This window comes from Apostichopus japonicus, chromosome 22, assembly GCF_037975245.1.
Source record: "Apostichopus japonicus isolate 1M-3 chromosome 22, ASM3797524v1, whole genome shotgun sequence".
Classification (NCBI taxonomy): Eukaryota; Metazoa; Echinodermata; class Holothuroidea; order Aspidochirotida; family Stichopodidae; genus Apostichopus; species Apostichopus japonicus.
Genome location: NC_092582.1, coordinates 12832077 through 12855207, shown reverse-complemented (window position 1 = coordinate 12855207; position 23131 = coordinate 12832077). Strand labels below are relative to the sequence as shown.

Sequence of the window (23131 nt, the reverse complement as noted above, 5' to 3'; positions counted from 1 at the left end):
TTTTCAGTTTATACGACCGGCATCTCAGTGTTGGTCAATGATATAGATTGCGATCTGTTTAGTCTGCAATATGTCCTTCATATAATCTGGTTAGCCTTTATATGTGCAAGGCAAAAGGAAACCGTATCCCTTGCAATGGCATAACAAGTACTGATCAGCTACCTCTTATCATCGCTTTAGGTATAATTATATTCGTTATAAGTTTATGCTTATATTATTTATAGTGGTAAGGATTTATCTATTTATCACGTATGGGGGCTTTTCAAACTTGCTAAACTTGCTAAACTTATCACCGAGACTCAAGTGCAGACATCTATATAGTGCTGAAGCCAAATCTAACTTTGAAAGGTTAGAAAACCTACAAATTTTGTTTCCCGCTTTTTAAGCAGTCTTCAGAAAGAAATGACGTTTCCGGATTTATGGTGATAACGTAATGGGTATAGGCATACATTTAGTCACTCTCCAAACAATATAGATTCTGTCAGTGAGGAGCGTCGACCGTCCACCGTCGGTATCCCCTTTAACAAGATTATTCTTCCTGCTATGTTGTAAAGCTAATCTGTTGATTAAGCACGTCGGTTCTTCGAACTACATCGTTAGGTTCAACAACTTTCATTATTCCTCTTTAACAATATATACGTTAATTCTCAAGTATATAGTTTAATGAATGCTATTTTATAAGCAGATTCACCATATCGCACAACTAACAGCCTTCTAATATTTGTTTCGGTCATTGTTTCTCACCTTTGTTGCATTCTTATCTCTTACAAAATATTAGTTCAAAGATTAATGAAATGAAAATGATATGTAATCCTGTCACGATTCCAAATGTAAATAGGTTAGGTTTTATTTTTAAAATTTCACTCGCAGAGTGTACTTGACATCCTGGGGGAAAAATGTTGCGTTGGAGTACACGAATTTAAATGTCCCTTCTGTAAGATATCGGTCCGTATTGGTGCAAACAGCCCTGGTTGAGACCGATATCCTTGAAATTTGAAGTTAGCATAATATAACGTTAGGGTAATGGTATAGGCTACATTGAATATGTAACCCATACATATGATTTCAATACTGACGGTAGGGCTATTGAATTCCCATGGCTTGATAACAAACGTTGGGTAGATGTCTTCCCAATGTTATGTAGGTCTAATTATAGGCTATACTTGTCTGTACCATAGGTAGCCTAACACACTTTTAAGACGACCCCCACCCCCCCAAAAAAAAATAAAAATAAAGACAGCATATATATATTATAGATAATTATCATTTCTATTTCGACACGGGTAGTATTGAAGTAAAGTAGGTGTATTCGTTTCTCCTTGTCCACTGCCGCCCCCCCCCCCATAAATACTAAACAGAAACTAATGTCGCTCTCCTATTCGTGTAAACAAAAGATCGCTTAACACAACTGTAAATCTATTTCTGAGAGAGTGAGAAAATACGGGCGTGTAACTCATTAAGAGAACAATCAACCTATTGTTCGCTACTTAAAATTTAGTTCACCTTTGTACAGAGAAGATCGAAAACAACATGATAATAGTTTTTACCATTTAGACTGGCAAATTTTGCCACAATGTTTAGATCCACGTGAAGTCATTTGTGCAGGCAGAGACGATCGAACCGTTTGTTTACCGATTAACCGTGATGACCCCTGCGCACCGTGCACTTTTACTTTTAATGGAACTAGGAGTTGGTTGTCAAAACAATTCTTCAGTATAATGTATTCAAACATCTCCTAACATTGTATGTGAGGATTATGGTGAAAGGAACTCTCCATGATATTGACAGGTGAAACAAACCTACATGAAGAGTTTATGAAAAATACATGAGGCCAATATTAATTTATATTAGTTACACATATTAAGATGCTATAAATCATATTTTATGAACCTTAAAATAATAAGAAAACTCATATATTGAATGGTATTCTAAGCTGTACATTCAAACGTAATGAAACTTTTTTTTTTGGTACTTTTCTATATACGATACCGATCTGACTTATATGTATTTTATTTGTTGTGTTGTTGTTTCTTTTTTTTGTAGCAAAATGACCGGTAATTAAGAATTATCCAAATAGGAATGCATAATACACTTTAGCTTTGGAGAGTCCATTATGATCCCAGTCTCGATTTTGCAATATCAGAAGATCGTTGCAGGCAAAAGCCAAAAGACGTTTATATACTTGAAAACGGTATATATATATACACCAGTATCACATTTGGATAATGTACATCGGCCTACGGGAAGCAATACATCTCTAATTGACAATTTACAACGAAGAAGCGGAAAACGTAATGTGCTTTTAGCTTTATTCATATCAATTAATGACGGAAAGACAACCTTGAAATTTAGTAAACAATTTCGTGTTTTCTTATCTACTTGCTCGCTATTTCTACCCAGGAATACACCCACGGGGTGACGAATATCAAATGCTTACGTTATGTGTAATCTTGGGAAGGCGTGACAGAAAACAATCTTGCCTCCCGCCCCCCCCCCCTCCCCCAAGGCAAATTAGTTTTACTGCATATATCGAAGTACATTCCCTAAGGACAATATGCACATTAGGCCTATATTGGTGACAAAATGGTTTTGTAACATGCTCCATCAAAATGACTTTTTTTGGGGGGGGGGTTCCTCTGGGAAGTTAAGAAGAGGGAGTGGGGATGGGGGGGTGGGAATAAGCAGGAAGAGAAAGGAAAGAGAAAAAGACATAGAATCGTGATGAAACTTGACTTTGACGAAGTCATATGCAAATTAGAGTTACCACGTGACAACGGCGTTGTGAGAATATATGGATCATTATATTAAAGTAATTTTTTTTTCTTCCAAGAATCCAGACTGTAAGGCGAAACATTTGTATTTCTTATTTTTTCTTTTTTTTGGACGCCTTTGAATTTACAAATATGTCTTCAATTGATTAAGAGATTAAATTAGTAATTCAATTAAAGAAAGCTGTAATTTATTTGAAGATAGAATTATTATAATAAAACATTCGAGCGTTCGAAGCCAACTCAGTCAACTCTCAACAAGAACTTTATTGTGTACAAATGATAGAGAACAGTTTGGCAGAACAGCAGTGCCTACTGTGTGAAACTTCGCAGTATAAAATATAAAATCCTATGCAGCCAGGCTTCATAATGGTGTAGACCATAGAGCTTTATTGTATACAAATTAGTATCATCAATATTTCAATATTTACTGGCAAGTCAACCTTGATAGATAAGTAGTACTTACAACTACAAAGATATTTAGGAGTTTTGATCAGAACCACGGGATTGTTTCTAGGAGTGCTGGGGGGAAAAAAACAATCAAATAATTATTTGTTTGAACTTAACCTGTTAACAATGACGTTTACCTTTATGATCGTGTGTTATAAAGGATTCATTGTCTTAACTACACATTAAGACAATGACCACTAACCCAATCAGCCCAAGAAAGAGTATCTTCATGTCTACCACACTATCGGGTTTCTTTACCGCTTCTCGCGTGCGCATCGGCATTTCAACTCTGTCCCAGACGGTTTCTATGGCCTCTCGCGCCCCTTCCCATGCCCCGGGGCCCTCTAGCCGATACTGGTACGGTAGATGCACACCAAAGACATTCGTATACCAGAATTTCGGATCTTGGAAGAACATTTTCCAGAAGTTTGGTTTAACTCCAATCTCGTCTGCGACCTCATCCATATACGAAATGTAATCCTCCTGTATTGTATGTCGTTGAGACTGTACGTATCTTTTCTGGAGGGCAGCTTGCTTCCGCCGTATGGCTTTCCACATGAAATCTTTTGGAGGTAACTTGACCTTCCCGTTGAATACACGTGTCGCCCAACGACACTGGAGTTCAACGACAGGGTTGAGGGCGCCCCAGGGCTGTAAGAGACCAAGCACAGCCAGTGTTGGTTGTTCCATTTCGGGGTAGAACATGTGTTTGTAGAGGGAGATTTTGTTGTCTTCTATCTTCGCGAATGATTCATATAAGAACGGGAATGCGATGTCGTAGCCTGTTGCCAGGACAACTAAATCGATGTTGTCCTCGAATGTGCCGTCGTCAAACTCTATACCGGTCTCTGTAAACCGTTTTATATTCGGTTTCATTGTAACCGCTCCGCTGGTTATACGGATTGGTAATTCGTCATTGATGGTCGGATGTGCAGACAATGCCCGATGAGCTGGCTTTAACCCAAACACCGTGTGATCGATTACTTTATCGCAAGAATTCTCTATAAGTCTGTTTCTTAGCCAGAGTGGGAACGAAGAAATCACTCGATTCCTGTTCAAATCTCGCGGTATCCCTTGACCCACCAGACGGTACAGCAACCAGGTACCTCTTCGAGTACTCAAGAATAGCTGCAAGATAAAAACAAATGACCGAAAGGAAAAGTCTGTAACAAATTTGATATAAAAACCTAATCATAACATGCTATATTACAGTACCTATACTCTATTTGTGTATATTTGTGGGAAAGGGAAGGGGAGGGGTGGGGACTCAAGACGATCATGGACATCCCAATAAGGAAAATATCCAGGGTTGGGCTAGCAAAATATCCGTTTTTGATAATAACCGTCAAGAATATACTCGTTACAATATATATAACGAAAGCATTGTCGTTTTAAATGTCCAACTTGAACCAGTTATAAGAATATCGATGTCGGGGATAATTCACCATCATTCCATTAGATAGAGAATAAGTTTTTTGGTTCTTTTTATACTACTTGATTTTCTACGGGAAGTACCCACCGCCCTCCCCCTCCCTCCCTTGTCCTCCATCCATGTGAGCGTCCATGAAGACAATACATCAGAAATAGTCTCGGAAGATCAAACCGTAATAAATACCTTTTTCGCAAATCTTCCCAACTCCACAGCAGAATCTACACCAGAGTTTCCGATGCCGACGACCACGATACGTTTATTCTCGTGTCCAAACGGCTTTCGATAGTAATGAGTGTGAAGGACCTCCCCCTTGAACTTATCAATGCCAGGAAACTGTGGTATGTTCGGTTTAGCATGATGGCCGGTACAAATCAAAACAAAATCGAATATTTCTTCTTTGGTACTGCCTGTTTTCTCGTCTTTAATGGTCACCCTCCATCGGCCTGTACTGAGAAAATCGTCTGTTCTCTTAACCGCGGTTATAGAGGTTTCGAATATGATGTACTTGAGCAAGTCGAATTTCTTCACGTACATAGACAAATACTCATGGACGCGTGAGTTGTGCATGTAGTTCGGAAACTCCTTTGGACAAGGAAAGTCACTGTAGGACATAACTTCTTTGGAAGTGTTGATCACGGTGGACTTAAACACGCAGCCCAACTCCGCTGAGGCGACATCTTCTCGGTAGTTCCACAGACCGCCAGTTTCACTTGTTTTCTCAAAGCATACCGGTTGAAGCCCTTCTTCCACACAACTTTTGATGGCTGCCATGCCACTGCAACCGGCACCGATAATAGCCACGCGCATCTTGTTGAACCGTGGATTGTCGGTGATTCACAAACTCGACAGATACTACGGATGTAGAAATAAAAACAAATGACAAATGTATCTTTTGGTGCCGACTCAAATCTTAGGGAGAAGTGGCACGTGATTTAAAGAATTGATGGAAAGAAAAGAGAGATTGGGAAGAGGAGGTAGCGGAAGGAAACGAAGGAAGAAAGATTCCCTAATTTACAGGATCATTGCTAATATTTGCGGCAGCATCGTTACCTGAACAGATAACATTAAAACGAAATCATTATCAAATTGAAGACTATCAATGACGGTTCATTCAAATTGTATCAGGAATAAACTACAGTTTACGATGTCAGTTATAGGCTTCCGTATCTGCATGGTTTATCGTGGCGTTCTTTCCAATGATATCTTTGGCTTATCTGACATCTCTTGATTGTTTTGTAAAATGTTTATTATCAGTAGCAATCAATGTTCTACTAGGCTTTTCCATTGTTAAAATGATGGATTAATTTAAGACAAATTATACTCATCGGTTGTTAGTTGTAAAGGAGCCGTAAAACCGAAACATTTATCATCAGCAGCCTAAAAACGTAGTGAACAAATCTCTCAAACATATAAAACTGCATTTACCAGCAAGAAAGCAGTACTGCAGTGCGCGTGGAGTGCTTGCAGTATTAGGAAGAACTATTCGGTTGTTCATGATGTTATTTGTGAGCGGATAATACACCAGTCAGTGTAGTCATGTAGGTACCTACAACGTGAGGGCGCTTGTGAGCGTCGTGACAGGCCCAGAGTAAGTTGGCTACGCAGCTAGCCTCTGAAACTGCAAATGTAAAGGGACTATATGAAACTTTAAATTTAAACGTTCAGTGTTGTAGGTATCGTTCACTTGACCATAATGTCAATATTGTAGTGCGCACGCGCACTACAAGAACTTACAGCCAGAAATCATTCCATACCGAAGGTATGATGACCTTAGTTATCGATTGGGAGTTGAGCATTTTCGAGTAATTTCAGGAAATTTCAATGTGTTACTTCATGTACTGCATTGTTTCAGTTGTCGTGGTAAAACATAGCTTTCTTTAAATACTGAAAACGTTCAATGTTCAATATCGCCTCAAATGTTGGCATTGTTATCGTTAAGTGTTAAAGTTTACCGGCATGGGAAATGAAATTATGAGGTTTCTCCTCCAAGTGTTACGACATCACACAACATATACAAAATGTGCATACCCTTACGCAACTTTTAAAACCCGATTGCATCTCCCAAATAAGGCAAGGTTTTTCTCTAAAGAAAGTTCCAGATATTATTCAGTTCAAGAATATTCGTTTTCTATGCAAAACAGAGATCCTGGCTGTTGGGCAGCTCTTTTACTTTTCTATTTATCTTTGATAGATTTGCTATTATAATTGTCATAAAGTAGATAGAGGTTTTATATATCACCTTAGATCAGGGCAATTAGAAGTTCATAAGTTATATACCAATGGGCGCTTTAAATTAACGATGATAGAGTGCTCATCTCACAGGATTAGAATCTCCATCCGTTGTCTACTTATTCTCTTATACATCTTCTCTTTTGTGTTCACCCTGCTCATTAACCTGTCTGTGCTCTGTGTATGTATTTGTCCCTTCTATTACTGTTACTTGTCATTCAGCCTCCGAAGAAAATTCTGTTAGGATCGAAACGTCAGGCCCTCTTACTTTTACACATACTCTTACACACAGGCTCTTTTGTGGAAAAGCAGTTTGCTAACAGTTTTGTTTATGTAGGATTAGAATAACACATACATACACCCATACAACCTGCTAGCAAACACAAGTTCTCCAAAAATGACCATGATAACCAGGCAAGAAGAGCAAACAATTGAACAAACGGCCTGACTTTAGAATCCGTACCATATGAATGGGAAAGCTTACTTCGAATCGGCAGAATAACAAAGTTAATCTGTATAAACCGGCTGAACGTGTGTGTTCGCATCGGCTTGGTTTCTGTCAATAGCGGCCTCCCAAATCCCGAACAAACTTAGTGACAATGGATGACAATTATTTTTAAAAATATGGAGGAGAGTAAGGGGCGTACGCTTTCATATTTCTACCTACTTCCAATTTAGGATAACTGTTTAAGCCACTGACGAGAGTTATGTTAAAACTATATGGATGTAACTGTAGCCGTCAAAAATTAGGACCGAGTCTTCTACGGAAGGTTGCTCTTTATTTATTCGTCTGGTTTTCTTTGTTTACCTTCGTGAAAACTACAAATACAAATAATAATTATACAAACAACTACAAAGTGCATCGAATACATATACAATAACAAGTGAATATATCATCTATAGTAGTAAGGCTAGCCCATTCAATGATATCTAGTCCCATCTAAACTGTCACTAAGTTCTTACCAAAAAGAATATTTACTATCACTGTAGTTGAGGGATATACATTTTACATTTGGACAGGAAGAATAGGTCCGGGGTAAACTTACATCTATACCATAAAATAAATTAACGTACCTCTTTGGACTCTTTACAAATTTCGGCTCAGTTAAGCACTCTGATAAGGTGTGGCAAAGATAAATTGTGTCTTAACGACATGCATGGTCGGCCTATCTGTACAAAGGCTGTGCACCCTCTCTCGAATAATGCCGAGTGATAGACATCTCGGCCACGTATACAAAACAATTTAAACTAACCATTGTGCGGTACTGTAATGTGAAGAGTTCCACATCTGGGAATATTTACCATGCAGGACAGCACGAGATTGCTGCCGAGCTCACAAATTATGAATACGAACAGGTTTAAATAACAATGAATAGATTTTACGTATAGAAAATTGTGAATCAACCATTACAATGGACAATACCAAAAAAATTATTTCAGATAGGATAAACAACTTCTAGAGCCTAGATCTAAGATTTATAGATCCAAATAAACTTGGCAATCATGAATGTATCTGATAGCCAGGATAGATCGTCGCACCGATGACAGTTTTAATGTTCTCAAATGGGAAGAGTTTTGATAAAACGTCATGATTTGGCCGACAAACAGCAAGAATTGATACCCACATAGGTGAAGTTTGCCGACGGAAATTCATTTCATAGTGGAGAGGGTGTATAGTGGGGTGGTGGGTACTAACTTCTACACCATCATGGTGACGTCACTGTTGAGTCTTTAGTCGACCATGTAAGTATTAAGTGGATTCCTAATCGCGCACGTTTTCAAGTTAAGGAAATTTGTTTGCATGTCGTAACCCCTTTTAAGACAATGCACAATTCGACTATTCTGTCATCACTAACGAACCGAAATGACCATAACTGTAAAGTTAAGGAGGGAGCGGAGGTATGGGTCCAGGCATAGGGAGATGAAATCAACACAGTGTAGTTATTTTTCTGAAAATAGTGAGGTCAGGACTATTGGAAGTAACACGGGTTCTATATCTATATCATCATACCAAACTCTTCAAATTTCTGAAGCTCGGGAATTAAAACAACCTAATTAGCAAACATTTCCCAACACATTTTCTATTAATGACAATACGTATTTCAACTGACCTGTTATTTTGCGTATTCGTTGTATAACATTCGTCTTACAGACTTTGTAGTGCGGTGGTACGGAACGGACAGGCGAGTTGTAGACTGAGCGTATTCGTATACCACGACAAACAAATTGTTTATTTTTGTCGAGTTAGAAGACCTACATCTTTCACGATAGTTCAACCAAATTGTCGATTTGCTGTTTCGCACATAACTTGATAACTCGTCAATGATCTGATTGTCTTTCGAGTTCGATAAGCCACCTGCAACGCAGTAACTCTGCAATTTGATAATTTACACCAAGATGTAACATTGTCGTAACTTGCCAATCGTACAAATATCATAATTTTTGAGTTGTTGTCGTAAGTTATACCCTGACACGCTAAGTCTGCGACTGGCCTGTCCCTTCAGAACTACCGTATTATAGCTATATATCTAGTTTAAGTGATATTCTTTCGGAGGGGGGTAAGCAAAGTCGGAGTGGATGGCTAACTATTACATGCTGACTCAGTAATGCACATTCAGGTTCTTCTTCGATCTAAGATAAAGACTTTTCTCGCTGTTCGATCTGTTACGTTCCCTCCCTCTGCCAATACATGTACAGTTTGGAACTTGAGAAGATGGAATGGCCAGAGGGGAGGTATGCATGCAACGTACATTAATAATTCCCCATTGTGACGTAGGTATATTAAACATTATATAAATTCTCCAAACAGGGACTTGTAATGTTCAATGAGTCATGGATTCAACGCGAGCGTGCTATCGCCTGCGATATGAAAAGGTAACATATGTTTCAAAAGGTCCACTATACAGACACAGGATGGTATTTCTGGTTGGGATTTATCTGTTATTAACTGGGTTGCTGCTGCAGACACAGGTTGAGTCCCAGGGGAGGAACCATAGAATCAGAAGCAACTTCATATATGTATATTTGTTGTCTAAGATATGAAGCACATAAATACATGTCTGATAGAGAGAAATTACGTTTAGTGTTGTGTATACACTATTAAGTGACTGATAGACGGTGTACATGTCTCCCATCACTGTACCTCCGTGCTAATTAAGGGACATGTGTCTTACATAAATAATATTATTGATGACATGAGGAAAGCCGACCTTGCTTTAGGCAGCCAAAAACTTACGAAGCACTGTTTCTTTTACGTCCTTTAAAAATAACAATGCCAGTGAAAATACGTGCATTCCAAGGCACGGTGAGTTTCGCGAATAGAAATTGAATATTTGTGCAGAACAGCTAGAAAGTGTAAACTTCATTTAAAATGAATCAAGAAAGTCTGAAATGATCTGGAATAGTCAGTCGCCATCTTGTCTGACAACAGAAAAAAAAAACAAGAACCACCCAAACATACACGCACGCACGCACACAAACAAACACGTACACACAAACAAAAGCAATAAGAACACCAACAGGAACAAATTGTCATAGCAAAGATTTGTCGAGAAAATGCTATAGAAAATTACATTTATTTGAAAATATTTCAAAACTCACCGACGATTGATGTTTGGAAAAGGCGGCCTAAGTGACTTGCAGAAGTTGAAAATTTGAATTACCTTGGCACGTCTTGATGCTAACTATATAAGACGACAATAATCGCACACATTGTATTTTAGGCTTCTAGGGATTATGCAAAGTTCTTTTAAATGTTCAGTGGGTTTTGACATTTGGTAAGGTCATAACCAAAGATTATATAACCTCCCCTTTGTGTACAGATCCACCGCAAAGTGTCAAAGTCACGTCTATATATGCTATATTGTTTTAGAGTTTGCTTGCATAGTGTAAGCATACAAGGGTGGCTTTGAGAGTTTACAATATCGATTTAATGCGTTAACAAGTTTTCATATGATACTGTCATAACTTCAATATCATAATTGATTTTTCCATTATGCCTACTACCACTGAAACCATTAATCTCAAAAAGCTTTACGTAGAACAAAACAAGGTAAAGTAAAAACTAAATGAAATAAATAAACACAATTAGAGAGTGATAATCACTTACAACAAAATCAATTAAAACACAAGATGAGCAACATAGTGATAAGATACCAACTAAAAGTAGAAAAAAAATATACTAATAGGCCTATATAGACAACGTAACAAGTAAATTATTACAGGGATACATTGGTCGACAGTTGATCAATAATTTCCACCCATTATGCTCAAAACATCTCATTCGTCCTATACGTCCATTTTGTATTCACGTTGTGTGAATAAAACCCGACTAGCAATCTAAGCAGTCTATTGCGTTGGGGTTTTTCTTTTGGTAACAGCTATTTCATATTTAATATCGAATAGATTATAGAGGAATAATACAACTAGAATTTTGATTTCTTGACACATTTAAACTATTGGGAATGGATAAGACTTACAGATTATACAAACCATGTTAACTTCTGAAGAAAAAACACCAGTACAGTTGATGGGAGTTGAGAGGGTTTGTCATTTTTATATTCTCGGGTTTATTGGGTCAATCTGCGCCATCTTCAAATTATCATCTTGGCTCCAATTTTATAGGAGCTTTACAATTGCGATAAGACAAAGTAAACAATAACCTATTCGTAATATTCATAAAATATGAATTTATTGTATCATCATGTACTTGATGAAAAGTACGGTATGCAAACAAGAAGAGCGACCTCTAATATCCTTGGAATAAGCAAGTATAAGGATAACTTCGGGGAGCATCTGAGTGGCGGATATCAGGTTCCTACTACATGCTGTATAATGTCCTTAAAATAATTATCCGTTACCAAAGATAGCAACTGCCATGCCCCTTCAACCAAAGTGCTAAATGTGCTCTCATGTCTGTCTCAAACAGAGCTTAAATAATGATCCTAACGCGATATGTGCGCCAGTAAAAACATAAACAACTGAATGAAATCACTGGGATATATTCATACGCTTGTCATCACAATGTCGTGAATCGTTATGTTTTCTGTAGATTTCTGTACGTGTATTCTATCGCTTCGTGAAAAATGCGTTAGTGCCCTTTTAACTGTTCGAAAATTGCCCGCCTTTTTGGCTGAGATCTTATGTACTGTCTGACCCTTTTCTATAGGGCAATCGCGATACACACCTAATGAGGTTGATCACACAGTCACTGTCTCGCTGTAAGGGGACTGTGGTTGAGAGTGGATCAGTCATTTTGGGTGCTTGGTTTTCGTGCCCATATTATTTTTTCTTAAAAAGTATTACCGTGGTGCACTTTGAAACTGGCCATTAAATAACGCATTCATAACCAATAGAATCATTGTGGTCGAGTGGTGGGGACTTCGGTCTGTGACCCGAAGGTATGGTGTTCGGTTCCTACCGTCGCCCGATGAGGGGACAAACTAAAACGAATGACAGCGAATGACCGAATGACAATTGACTTTGTACAGGGTTAATTATCATTTGCGAATGACAGCGAATGACAGCGAATGACAGCGAATGACAACGAATGACAACGAAGGACAGTGTTGAGAAGAGATAGAATGATTAACCGAGTGGAGTAAATGCGGTTATTAGTTTTCTGCGCAAAAATGATTTGAGGAAAATCGCATGTTACGTGGTTGCAGGGTTTTGGTGTAATTTACGGATAGAAACCACAGGGAAAGTTTTTGTGTGAGAATGCGCTTGAGTGCTGTGCTTTTTACCTCTGTAGATTTATATAGAAAGATAACTGAAGCCGTTTCAAGATTATAGTATTGTTAGTTTCTAACAATAATATCGGAAAAATGACGTTAAATTTACTTTTTAAAATCAGACTTACAATTTCGCTTACTATAAGGTGCGTTTTTATCTTGTCCGTACTTTACTAGATCTAGATACCCACGAAGTCTGAACTGTGATATCCGGTTGAAGCAAATGTCTGTGCTGTCATTACTGTCATTCGTTTTAGTCAACACAATTTTTTAGTGTGTACAACATATTGTCATTCGTTATGTGTAACGCAATTGTCATTCGTTTTAGTAACACCCCCCGATGAGTCCCAAAAGGACGAAACCGGTCGTGAAGTGGAATTTTTCTGGTGTGTTTTATATTTATTAAGTTAATATATCTATTCGGTGGTAGTAGGCATAATGGCGGAATCACTTATTACATTGAAGTTATGACATATCAGATGAAAACTTGTTAGCTCATTAAACTGATTTTGTATCCCATCAAAGACACCGTTACAGGCTTACTCTACACAAATAAACTCAGATTGAGTTCTGTGTGTTTTCTACCGTTTATCTCATGATAGCAATGAACTCGTGTGAACATAATTCGGTGAAGTGTTTACAAAACGTAACAAAGGAGTCCGTGAAAACACGAAGATATCGAATCCAAAACAAACAATTTAAGCGGAGAAGTGACTTTTGACACTACGGTATAGATCTGTACACAGGGGAAGGTTCCGTAGTCTTTGGCAATGACCTGACCAAATGTCACAACTGAACTTTTAAACGACCTTTGCATAATCACTAAAAGCCTTAAATGCAATGAGTGCGACTAGTGTCTCCATTGTAGTCAGCATCTAGACGTGTCAAAGAAATTAGAATATTCAACTTCTTCGAGTCATCTTGGCTTCCTTTTCAAAACATCAATTGTCGGTGAGTTTTGAAATATTTTCAAATATATGTAATTTTTCTAAAGCATTTTTCGACAAGTCTTTGCTATGATAAGTTCTTGGTGCTGTTGTTTGTGTTTACATGTTGGTGTGTGTGTTGGGGTGTGTTCTGGGTGTTGGTGGGTTGTTGTTACTTTTTTGTTGTTTTATATGTTGTCAGACAAGACGGCTACTAACTATTCCAGCTCATTTCAGACTTTCTTGATTCATTTTAAGTGAAGTGTTACATTTACTGCCTGTATCTGCACAAGAAGCCAATTTCTATTCACGGAACTCATCGTACCTTGCAATACACTTATTTAACAATGTTATTGCTGCAACGGCTGTCCACGTACATGTCATTAATAATATTAGTTACATAAGACACATGTCCCTTACTTAGCATTAATCATGGGAGACATGTACACCGTCTATCAGTCACTTAATAGTGTATACACAACACTAAATGTAATTTCTCTCTCTATCAGACATGTATTTATGTGCTTCAAAATCGTTATAATTAGACAACAATTTAGATATATATGAAGTTGCTTTTGATTCTAAGGTTCTTCCCCTGAGCTTCAACCAGTGTCTGAAGCAGCAACCCAGTTAATAACAGATCAAATCAAAACAGGTCAAATCCCAACAAGAAATACCATCCTGTGTCTGTATAGTGGACCTTTTGCAACATATATGTTACCTTTTCATATCGCAGGCGATAGCACGCTCGCGCTGAGTCCATAACTCATTCAACATTACAAGTCCCTGTTTGGCGAATTTATATAATGTTTAATATACCTACGTCACAATGGGGAATTATTAACGTACGTTGCATGCATACCTCCCCTCTGGCCATGCCATCTTCTCAAGTACCAAACTGTATACATGTATTGGCAGAGGGAGGGAACGTACCAATCGAACAGCGAAAAAGTCTTCATCTTAGATCGAGAAAGAATTTGAATTCCGGATTACTGAGTCAGCATGTAATAGTTAGCCATCCACTTCCATTTTGTTTTACCCCCCCCCCCCCCCTCCGAAATAATATCGCTTAAACTAGATATATAGGAGTGTTATGTATGAGTATTATAGGAGAATTAGCTCAGTGGTTAACGCCGGTGCCTTCCAATAATAAGGTCCCCGGTTCGAGTCACTCCAAGATTAATGTATGTCGTCCAGTTACAGAGTTGTTGAAAATTGACAATTCATGAATCATGGACGTTAAATATGAATCTAAGAGACTGATTTCGGCCAGCTTGCGGCTTTGATAAGCCAATGATGGCTTCTTCGCGAGTTCCTGCTTGCAGGAGGATCTAAAATACATACATACGTATAGAGTTATAATATGGTAGTTCTGAAGGTACAGACGAGATGGAGACTTAGCGTGTTAGTGCATTACGAAAACAAATGAAAAATAATGATATCTGTTCGTTGACCTGTCCCTTCCGTGCCACCGTACAACAAAGTATGTAAGACGATGTTATACGACGAATACGCAAAATAACAGGTGAGTTGAAATACATACTGTCATTAATAGAATAATGTGTTGGACATGTTTGCTTATCTAATTGTTTTAATGAATCCGAGCATAGTGCATGGTATTATTCTACATATACCTCATCAGAGAGTTAAAGAGTTATACGCTCATATATATATAGAACCCGTGTTACTTCCCAACCCTGACCTCACTATCTGCAGAAATAAATAAACCGTGTTGATTCATCACCTTATACATATACCGATATCTCCGCTCCCTCCTTAACCCGTCATGGTCATTTCGGTCGTTACCAACATCTCAGCATATTGGCATTGTGCCGAGACTGACTTACAGGATTGCGACATGAATACTCCGTCCGAGTTTTAAAGCTTTTACAATTTCCTTAACTTGTAAACGTGCGTTTTTATAGTAGTCCACTTAATAACATGGTCGACTAACAATTCAACAAGGACGTCACCATGATGGCGTAGGAATTATTACCCACCCCACCCCGACTACCACCCTCTCCCCTATGAAATGAATTTCCGTCAGTAACGTTGACGAATGTGAGTGAATTTTTGAGGTTTGTCGGCCAGTTGTTCATGATGTTTTTAATCGAAAATCTTCCCGTTTGAGAAAATTAAAGATAAAAACCACAATTCCCTTCTCGGGCTAGTATTCAATGCAAGTGATGGATCTGTGACTCTTTAATTGAAGAGATTTATAGCTTTTTATAAGATTAAAATATCTGTGTTTCGGGAGAGGGGGTGACAAGTCTGATCGCACGGCTCCTGCAGGTTAGCAAACAATTATAAACAGACTAGTAATTTTAAACAAATGTAGTAAAAATAAAGTCGAGCAAATTATTTCCCAAATGGAAGCGTTTACGAAATAATGGAAAAGAGAAGCTGGGAAGCTGACTTTACTGACAGGCTCCCCAGTCCTGACAGGCTCCCCCAGTTCTGACAGGCTCCCCCAATCCTGACAGGCTCCCTCAGTCCTGACAGGCTCCCCAGTCCTGACAGGCTCCCCAGTCCTGACAGGCTCCCCAGTCCTGACAGGCTCCCCGAATCCTGACAGGCTCCCCCAGTCCTAACAGGCTCCCCAAGTCATGAGAGGCTCCCCCAGTCCTGACAGGCTTCTTCAGTCCTGACAGGCTCCCCCAATCCTGACAGGCTCCCTCAGTCCTGACAGGCTCCCCCAGTCCTGACAGGCTCCCCGAGTCCTGAGAGGCTCCCCCAGTCCTGACAGGCTCCCCCAGTCCTAACAGGCTTCCCAAGTCCTGACAGGCTCCCCCAGTCCTAACAGGCTTCCCAAGTCCTGACAGGCTCCCCCAGTCCTGACAGGCTCCCTCAATCTTGACAGGCTCCCCAGTCCTGACAGGCTCCCCCAGTCCTGACAGGCTCCCTCAGTCCTGACAGGCTCCCCGAGTCCTGACAGGCTCCCCCAGTTCTGACAGGCTCCCCCAATCCTGACAGGCCCCCTCAGTCCTGACAGGCTCCCCAGTCCTGACAGGCTCCCCCAGTCCTGACAGGCTCCCCAGTCCTGACAGGCTCCCCCAGTTCTGTTTTTACGCAATAATCACATGCATTCATATCAAATACATTATTTCCAACAACATGATCAATTACGCACACTTTGTGCATACGTTGGCACCTCAATCACCTAACGTGAATATAACCCACCAATTTTGGGTAAAAACTCTACAATGAATATGCAAATTGATAGTGTCCCAATGCGTGGTGAATGATACCAAATGATAATAAAGTATATAATTGTGCATTTACACAAAGGTAAAATAATGGGTGCTAAGTCATTATACCAACCATTAGTCTGTTTATTCTTAATTAACGTCATGCAGTTAGAAGTGCATTTTTCTACAACGAATGGCGAATGTTAATTTACGGTATTGCGGTACTTTTACGTTTATAACGTTCTCTTGTTTATTAAAGAACGGGCAATGAACGCTAACAATGAATGCAAATGCTTAAATAACGTTTTCTGTTAATTTAGACTTAAAAATTGTTATCTTATACAAACGGCGTATTACAGTAACATGACGTCAAAATTTCTCCTTTTATTTACGTTTTTTTCTAACAGTGCATCAAAGAAATGACAAAGTGTTTAATTTGGAGCATTTGAATCATGTCATCTCAAATTTAAAATTTTTTCCTCCTTGTAGGTGGTCTTGCATTATAATTTAGATATACTGTAGCAACCAACTATAAAACTAGCAGCCTACGTGCAATACGTCTAGTAATCAGATACCTTATTTAATGTGCATTGCCATAAATTAGTATCAAAAAGTACAAAGTTAAACTAAAGGTCAAAATAAAATACGCAGTGTAGGTTAAATGCTGGAATATCGTTATCTATATACGATAGGCTATAATAACTACTTTGTTTGGGGAATCGCTTTTAACTTGCACACTGCCAAAAAAAGAATAAACACATAATAAAAGAATTAAAAGAATATCCCTATCAACTTTTCCGCCTTTTGTTTACCTTTAGTCGTATGATAATTGCCTATATCAAAGTACGAAGTACCAGTTTGTTAACTTCTAATCGCCCTGATCTAAGCTTATCTATAGAAAACCTCTATCTACTTTAGGACAATAACAATAGCTAATCTATCATAGATAAACAGAATAGGTAAAAAAGCTAGAAAGTTAAAGGAAAAGTCCCAACAGCCAGAATCTCTGTTTTGCATAGAAAACGAATATTCTTGACCTGAATAATGTCTGGAAAAGTTTTAAGAAAAACCAAGTTGCAAGCCTTATTTGGGAGGAGTTTGAAAAGTTGCGTATAAGAGTACTGCCCATATATTATATGTATGTAAGTATGTATGTATTTTACATCCTCCTGCAAGCAGGAACTCGCGAAGAAGCCTCATTGGCTTATCAAAGCCGCAAGCTGACCGAAGTCAGTCTCTTACATTCATATTTAACGTCCATGAATTGTCAACAATTGTCAACAACTCTGTGACTGGACGACATATATCTTGGAGTGACTCGAACCGGGGACCTTATGATTGGAAGGCACCGGCGTTAACCACTGAGCTAACACTCCTAATATGTTATATAGTAATGTAATATAATTATAATGTTGTGTGATATCATAGTAACACTATATTAGGTTTCTCCTCCTTATAAGGAGGAGAAACCTAATAAGTTCACTTCCCAGGTAAACATAAAAACTAAACGAAAACAATGCCAACGTTTGAGGCAAATACTGAACATTTTCAGTGTATCAGTATTAAAAGAAAGCTATGTTTACCATGACAACTTAACAATGCAGTAGATGAAGAAACACATTGAAATTTTCATGAAATGATTCGAAAATGTCATATTTGGACTTGCTCAGGCCTCAATCGGCCACTAAAGGTCATCATACTTTCGGTATGGAATGATATCTTATTGTTTGTTGTTTAGGGGATTTGGCCACAACGTTTGTACCGGCTCATGATAAATGTTTCGGTTTTACGGCTCCTTTAAGTTATATTTTTAACTACCGATGATGACAATTTGCCTAATATTAATCCATGAGTGTAAATATGGAAAAGAATGATAGAACATTGATTGCTACTGATAATAAACATCTTACAAAACAATCAAGAGATATCAGATAAGCCAAAGATATCAGTGGAAAGAACGCCACGATAAACCATGTAGATACGGAAGCCTATAACTGACATTGTAAACTGTAGTTTATTCCTGATACAATTTGAATGAACCTTCAGTGATAGTCTTCAATTTGATAATGATTTCGTTTTAATGTTTTCTGTTCAGGTAACGATGCTGCCGCAAATATTAGCATTGATCCTGTAATTTAGGGAATCTTTCTTTCGTCGTTTCATTCCGGCTACCTCCTCTTCCCACTCTCTCTTTTTTCTTTCTACAAATTCTGAAAATCACGTTCCAATTTTCCCTGGGATTTGAGTCGGCACCAGTAAAGACAGTGCAAGAAACCCGTTTATTTCTAGCGAATGTTTTAGCAACCAAAAGATACATCTGTCATTTCTTTCATTTCTACATCCATAGTATCTGTTGAGTTTTTGAATCACCGACAATCCACGGTTCAACAAGATGCGCGTGGCTATTATCGGTGCCGGTTGCAGTGGCATGGCAGCCATCAAAAGTTGTGTGGAAGAAGGGCTTCAACCGGTATGCTTTGAGAAAACAAGTGAAACTGGCGGTCTGTGGAACTACCGGGAAGATGTCGCCACATCGGAGTTGGGTTGCGTCTTTAAGTCCACCGTGATCAACACTTCCAAAGAAGTTATGTCCTACAGTGACTTTCCTTGTCCAAAGGAGTTTCCGAACTTTATGCACAACTCACGCGTCAATGAGTATCTGTCTATGTACGTGAAGAAATTCGACTTGCTCAAGTACATCATATTCGAAACCTCCATAACTGCGGTTAAGAGAACAGACGATTTCCTGAGTACAGGCCGATGGAGGGTGACCATTAAAGACGAGAAAACAGGCGGCACCAAAGAAGAAATCTTCGATTTTGTTTTGATTTGTACCGGCCATCATGCTAAACCGAACATACCACAGTTTCCTGGCATTGATAAGTTCAAGGGGGAGGTCCTTCACACTCATTACTATCGAAAGCCGTTTGGACACGAGAATAAACGTATCGTGGTCGTCGGCATCGGAAACTCTGGTGTAGATTCTGCTGTGGAGTTGGGAAGATTTGCGAAAAAGGTATTTATTACGGTTTGATCTTTCCAGACTATTTCTAATGTATTGTCTTCATGGACGCCAATATGGATGGAGAACAAGGGAGGGAGGAGGGGGGTTGGGGGTTCTTCCCGTGGAACAAGGGAGAGGGGGGTAATACAAAGTAGTATACAAAAGAACCAAAAATATTTATTCTCGATATAATGAAAACTGATAATGAAAACTCGATATAATGAAAACGATCCTCGGCATCGAGATGTTTACTTGTTTGTGTTTGTCTTGCAGCTATTCTTGAGTACTCGAAGAGGTACCTGGTTGCTGTCCCGTCTGGCCAATCAAGGGATACCGCGAGATTTGAAAAGGAATCGAGTGACTACTTCGTTCCCACTCTGGCTAAGAAACAGACTTGTCGAGAGTTCTTGCGAACAAGATATCGACCACACGGTGTTTGGATTAAAGCCAGCTCATCGGGCATTGTCTGCACATCCGACCGTCAATGACGAATTACCAATCCGTATAACCAGCGGAGCGGTTACTATTAAACCGAATATCAAACGGTTTACAGAGACCGGTATAGAGTTTGACGACGGCACATTCGAGGACAACATCGATTTAGTTGTCCTGGCAACAGGCTACGACATCGCATTCCCGTTCTTATATGAAAAATTCGCGAAGATAGAAGACAACAAAATCTCCCTCTACAAACACATGTTCTACCCCGAAATGGAACAACCAACACTGGCTGTGATTGGTCTCTTACAGCCATGGGGCGCCGCCAACCCTGTCGTTGAACTTCAGTGTCGTTGGGCGACACGTGTGTTCAACGGGAAGGTCAAGTTACCTCCAAAAGATTTCATGTGGAAAGCCATACGGCGGAAGCAAGCTGCCCTCCAGAAAAGATACGTACAGTCTCAACGACATACAATACAGGAGGATTACATTTCGTATATGGATGAGGTCGCAGACGAGATTGGAGTTAAGCCAAACTTCTGGAAAATGTTCTTCCAAGATCCGAAGTTCTGGTATACAAATGTCTTTGGTGTGTATCTACCGTACCAGTATCGGCTAGAGGGCCCCGGGGCATGGGAAGGGGCGCGAGAGGCCATAGAAACCGTCTGGGACAGAGTTGAAATGCCGATGCGCACGCGAGAAGCGGTAAAGAAACCCGCTAGTGTAGTAGACATGAAGATACTCCTACTTGGGTTGATTGGGTTAGTGGTTATTGTCTTAATGTGTAGTTAAGACATTGAAAAAATAAGTTGAACTGGATTAAGACCCCTTTATAACACACGACCATAAAGGTCAACGTCATTGCTAACAAATAATTTTTTGTTTGTTCTTCTTTTCCCAGCACTCCTGGAAAAAAACAAAATGTGGTTCTGATCAAAACTCCTAAAAAATCTTTGTACATGTTGTAAATACTACTTATCTATCAAAGTTGACTTGACAGTAAATATTGATGATACAAATTTGTACACAATAAAGCTATGTTGGTCTTATAAAGAATAAATTTAAAAGACAGACTTTGTACCGTGATAAAAGTAATAACTGTGTCTGTTCTTTCAGTGAAGATTGAAACGAGGTAAGAACGCATATGAACGTTCTACATTTTAATTTTGTTATTTCTTAATTTGGTCTAAGAAAAACTGCTAAGGAGCTGGGAGAGTGAGTTTCAGTCGAGGTTAAAAATATAGTCTATACTTTTGATATCTGCTGGTTTGATCGATTCTACTGCGCTTGTGATTTTTTTTATCATTTGGAATGACTAACAGGTATATCTCGTTAGGATCGTCACCATGACCTCAATAAAGACACAATGATTATCTAATTTGTAGCCCTTGGCCAAACAAAATCACAGAAAAAAAAGCTGCAGGGAAAGAGAGACAAACGAAAGACCCCCCCCCGAAAAAAAAAATTAAAAAGACACGAACAATGAAAGAGTTTTGATATAAAGATTTGTTTTTTTTCTTGCTCCCAATGCATCTTGTTACAATAATGACACAATCAATTATTTTCATTTCATCAGTTAACTTATCATTATGATTATTACAACTATCCATCCGTTTGGTATGTCAATTTTTCTTGGAATTTGGAGAGAGCTGCAGCATTATGCAGCCTGGCTGCATAGGATGTAATCTTCGGTTCACACAGTGCAGCCACTGTTGGGTCGTCTGCCAAGATATTTTCGACTGAATGATATTGATTCAGCCCTGCTGACGATTTTCCTTTTTCATGCCTGTGCCTGAGTGACAACTCCATCTGAAGCGTAATATGACTGCTCGTAAAAAAACTTTTCATTTTCATTTGAAAGACAGCTACATGATGCTTTAATTTTTTATTTTAACGGCACGATAAATGCCTTTTTCATCTCTTTCTTCAAGCAGCAAAGATATTTACAGAAACAATTTCTCCAGACCGCTGTAAAATGACACCCCCCCTGAATACAGTTTTAATGGGTTATGAAGATCAAAATATTCAAAGAATGTGTAGAAATGTGATTCGTCAAAATCCGATGCAATTTATGATATTACCATGACGACTGTGAAGTCGCCAAACACCAAGCCGGATGAATATTTACATGGTAAATAAACTGGCGGAAATCGTTACATGCAAATTGTGGCATAGGTATATGGGAATGAAACTCTGTAAGGTATTAAACAAACTTGTCTCTTATTTTCTAGGAAATTCTGAAAACTTTATAAACATTCCAAGCTCTAGTTCCCCTTCCAGAAAAACTTACGACTTTGGAAACTAAAAACCCTCAAACGATTGATATACATGTTATATGAAACTAAGCTACAAAAAAAAAAAAAGGTGATAAGTTTTAAATTATTAACGTTTTGTAATATACTGATTAAGAAATGTATACGACGAAGAATTTCAGGAATCGGCGGACATCTAGTGCGTTATACGAATTCATCTGAAATCTTCACGTTCTTCGTAAACTGTTGAGAAAACAAAGAAATGCCAAATAAAACTCGCTGGTTTTAACTCTATGCAGAAAAATTGTTCGGACATTTTTTTTTTTTTGGGGTATGAATATTACTCAAACATGTTTCCATATTTTAAACTTCCAATTTTCCTGATTTAATTGATGTGAGGCTTAAGAAGGGCTTTAAGTGAAGAGTATTCGGTACTTGGAACAGTAATTACCGAAATTCACACAAGATTCAGTGGGTTATCGTAGTTGCAGCAGGCAGTGTAACACTCACACTTATTCTACATTGTTAGTTGAAATCCCCATATTGACGACATATCTTGCATGTCCCAACCTGGGTCGATTAAATCTTACTCATGATCATAACTAGATAAACCCCTTTGATTCTTACAAAATCTGGACCAGAGTAGGTTAAGTGTGTGATATCATGCTGGCCTATTTTCTAAATTAAAATCTTCCATGATTCTTCTTGAAAT

The 23131-nt window shown here is 38.7% G+C and overlaps 3 protein-coding genes across 6 annotated transcripts in view; 1 reads left to right on the top strand and 2 right to left on the bottom strand.

Annotated features, from left to right (window-relative positions):
* Window positions 1-1350: 1350 nt before the first annotated feature.
* On the bottom strand, window positions 1351-11483 carry LOC139963524 (flavin-containing monooxygenase 5-like). 4 transcript variants are annotated; one of them, XM_071964363.1, is made up of 3 exons: window positions 11358-11483; window positions 4834-5502; window positions 1351-4346 (listed from the first exon to the last, which is right to left on the bottom strand). In XM_071964363.1, exons 2-3 carry the CDS (start codon window positions 5455-5457, stop codon window positions 3390-3392), a joined length of 1581 nt encoding a protein of 526 aa, XP_071820464.1. In that variant the 5' UTR covers window positions 5458-5502; window positions 11358-11483; the 3' UTR covers window positions 1351-3389. The 4 variants fall into 4 exon arrangements, with proteins under 4 accessions (XP_071820464.1, XP_071820461.1, XP_071820463.1 ...); XM_071964360.1 differs by lacking the exon at window positions 11358-11483 and adding an exon at window positions 10480-10635; XM_071964362.1 differs by lacking the exon at window positions 11358-11483 and adding an exon at window positions 10542-10620.
* A 1853-nt stretch (window positions 11484-13336) lies between these two features.
* Window positions 13337-22723, top strand: LOC139963523 (flavin-containing monooxygenase 5-like). Its single transcript, XM_071964359.1, has 3 exons — window positions 13337-13562; window positions 19073-19741; window positions 20003-22723. The coding sequence occupies exons 2-3, from the start codon at window positions 19118-19120 to the stop codon at window positions 20957-20959; spliced, it is 1581 nt and encodes a 526-aa protein (XP_071820460.1). The 5' UTR covers window positions 13337-13562; window positions 19073-19117; the 3' UTR covers window positions 20960-22723.
* Window positions 21659-23131, bottom strand: part of LOC139963522 (uncharacterized) — a 64738-nt gene continuing 63265 nt past the window's right edge. Inside the window, exon 65 of the mRNA XM_071964358.1 lies at window positions 21659-22662. The gene's annotated coding sequence lies outside the window, so the exon portion shown is untranslated. The remainder of the gene's footprint in view (window positions 22663-23131) is intronic.

What these genes read in the sequence shown, in the direction of transcription:
- LOC139963524 (XM_071964363.1), bottom strand. Translation starts at nt 5,457, where the DNA reads ATGCGCGTGGCTATTATCGGTGCCGGTTGCAGTGGCATGGCAGCCATC. An exon ending in TGGGAAGATTTGCGAAAAAG is followed by an intron (nt 4,347 to 4,833) that starts GTATTTATTACG and finishes TTTATCTTGCAG; the next exon opens with CTATTCTTGAGTACTCGAAG.
- LOC139963523 (XM_071964359.1), top strand. Translation starts at nt 19,118, where the DNA reads ATGCGCGTGGCTATTATCGGTGCCGGTTGCAGTGGCATGGCAGCCATC. An exon ending in TGGGAAGATTTGCGAAAAAG is followed by an intron (nt 19,742 to 20,002) that starts GTATTTATTACG and finishes TTTGTCTTGCAG; the next exon opens with CTATTCTTGAGTACTCGAAG.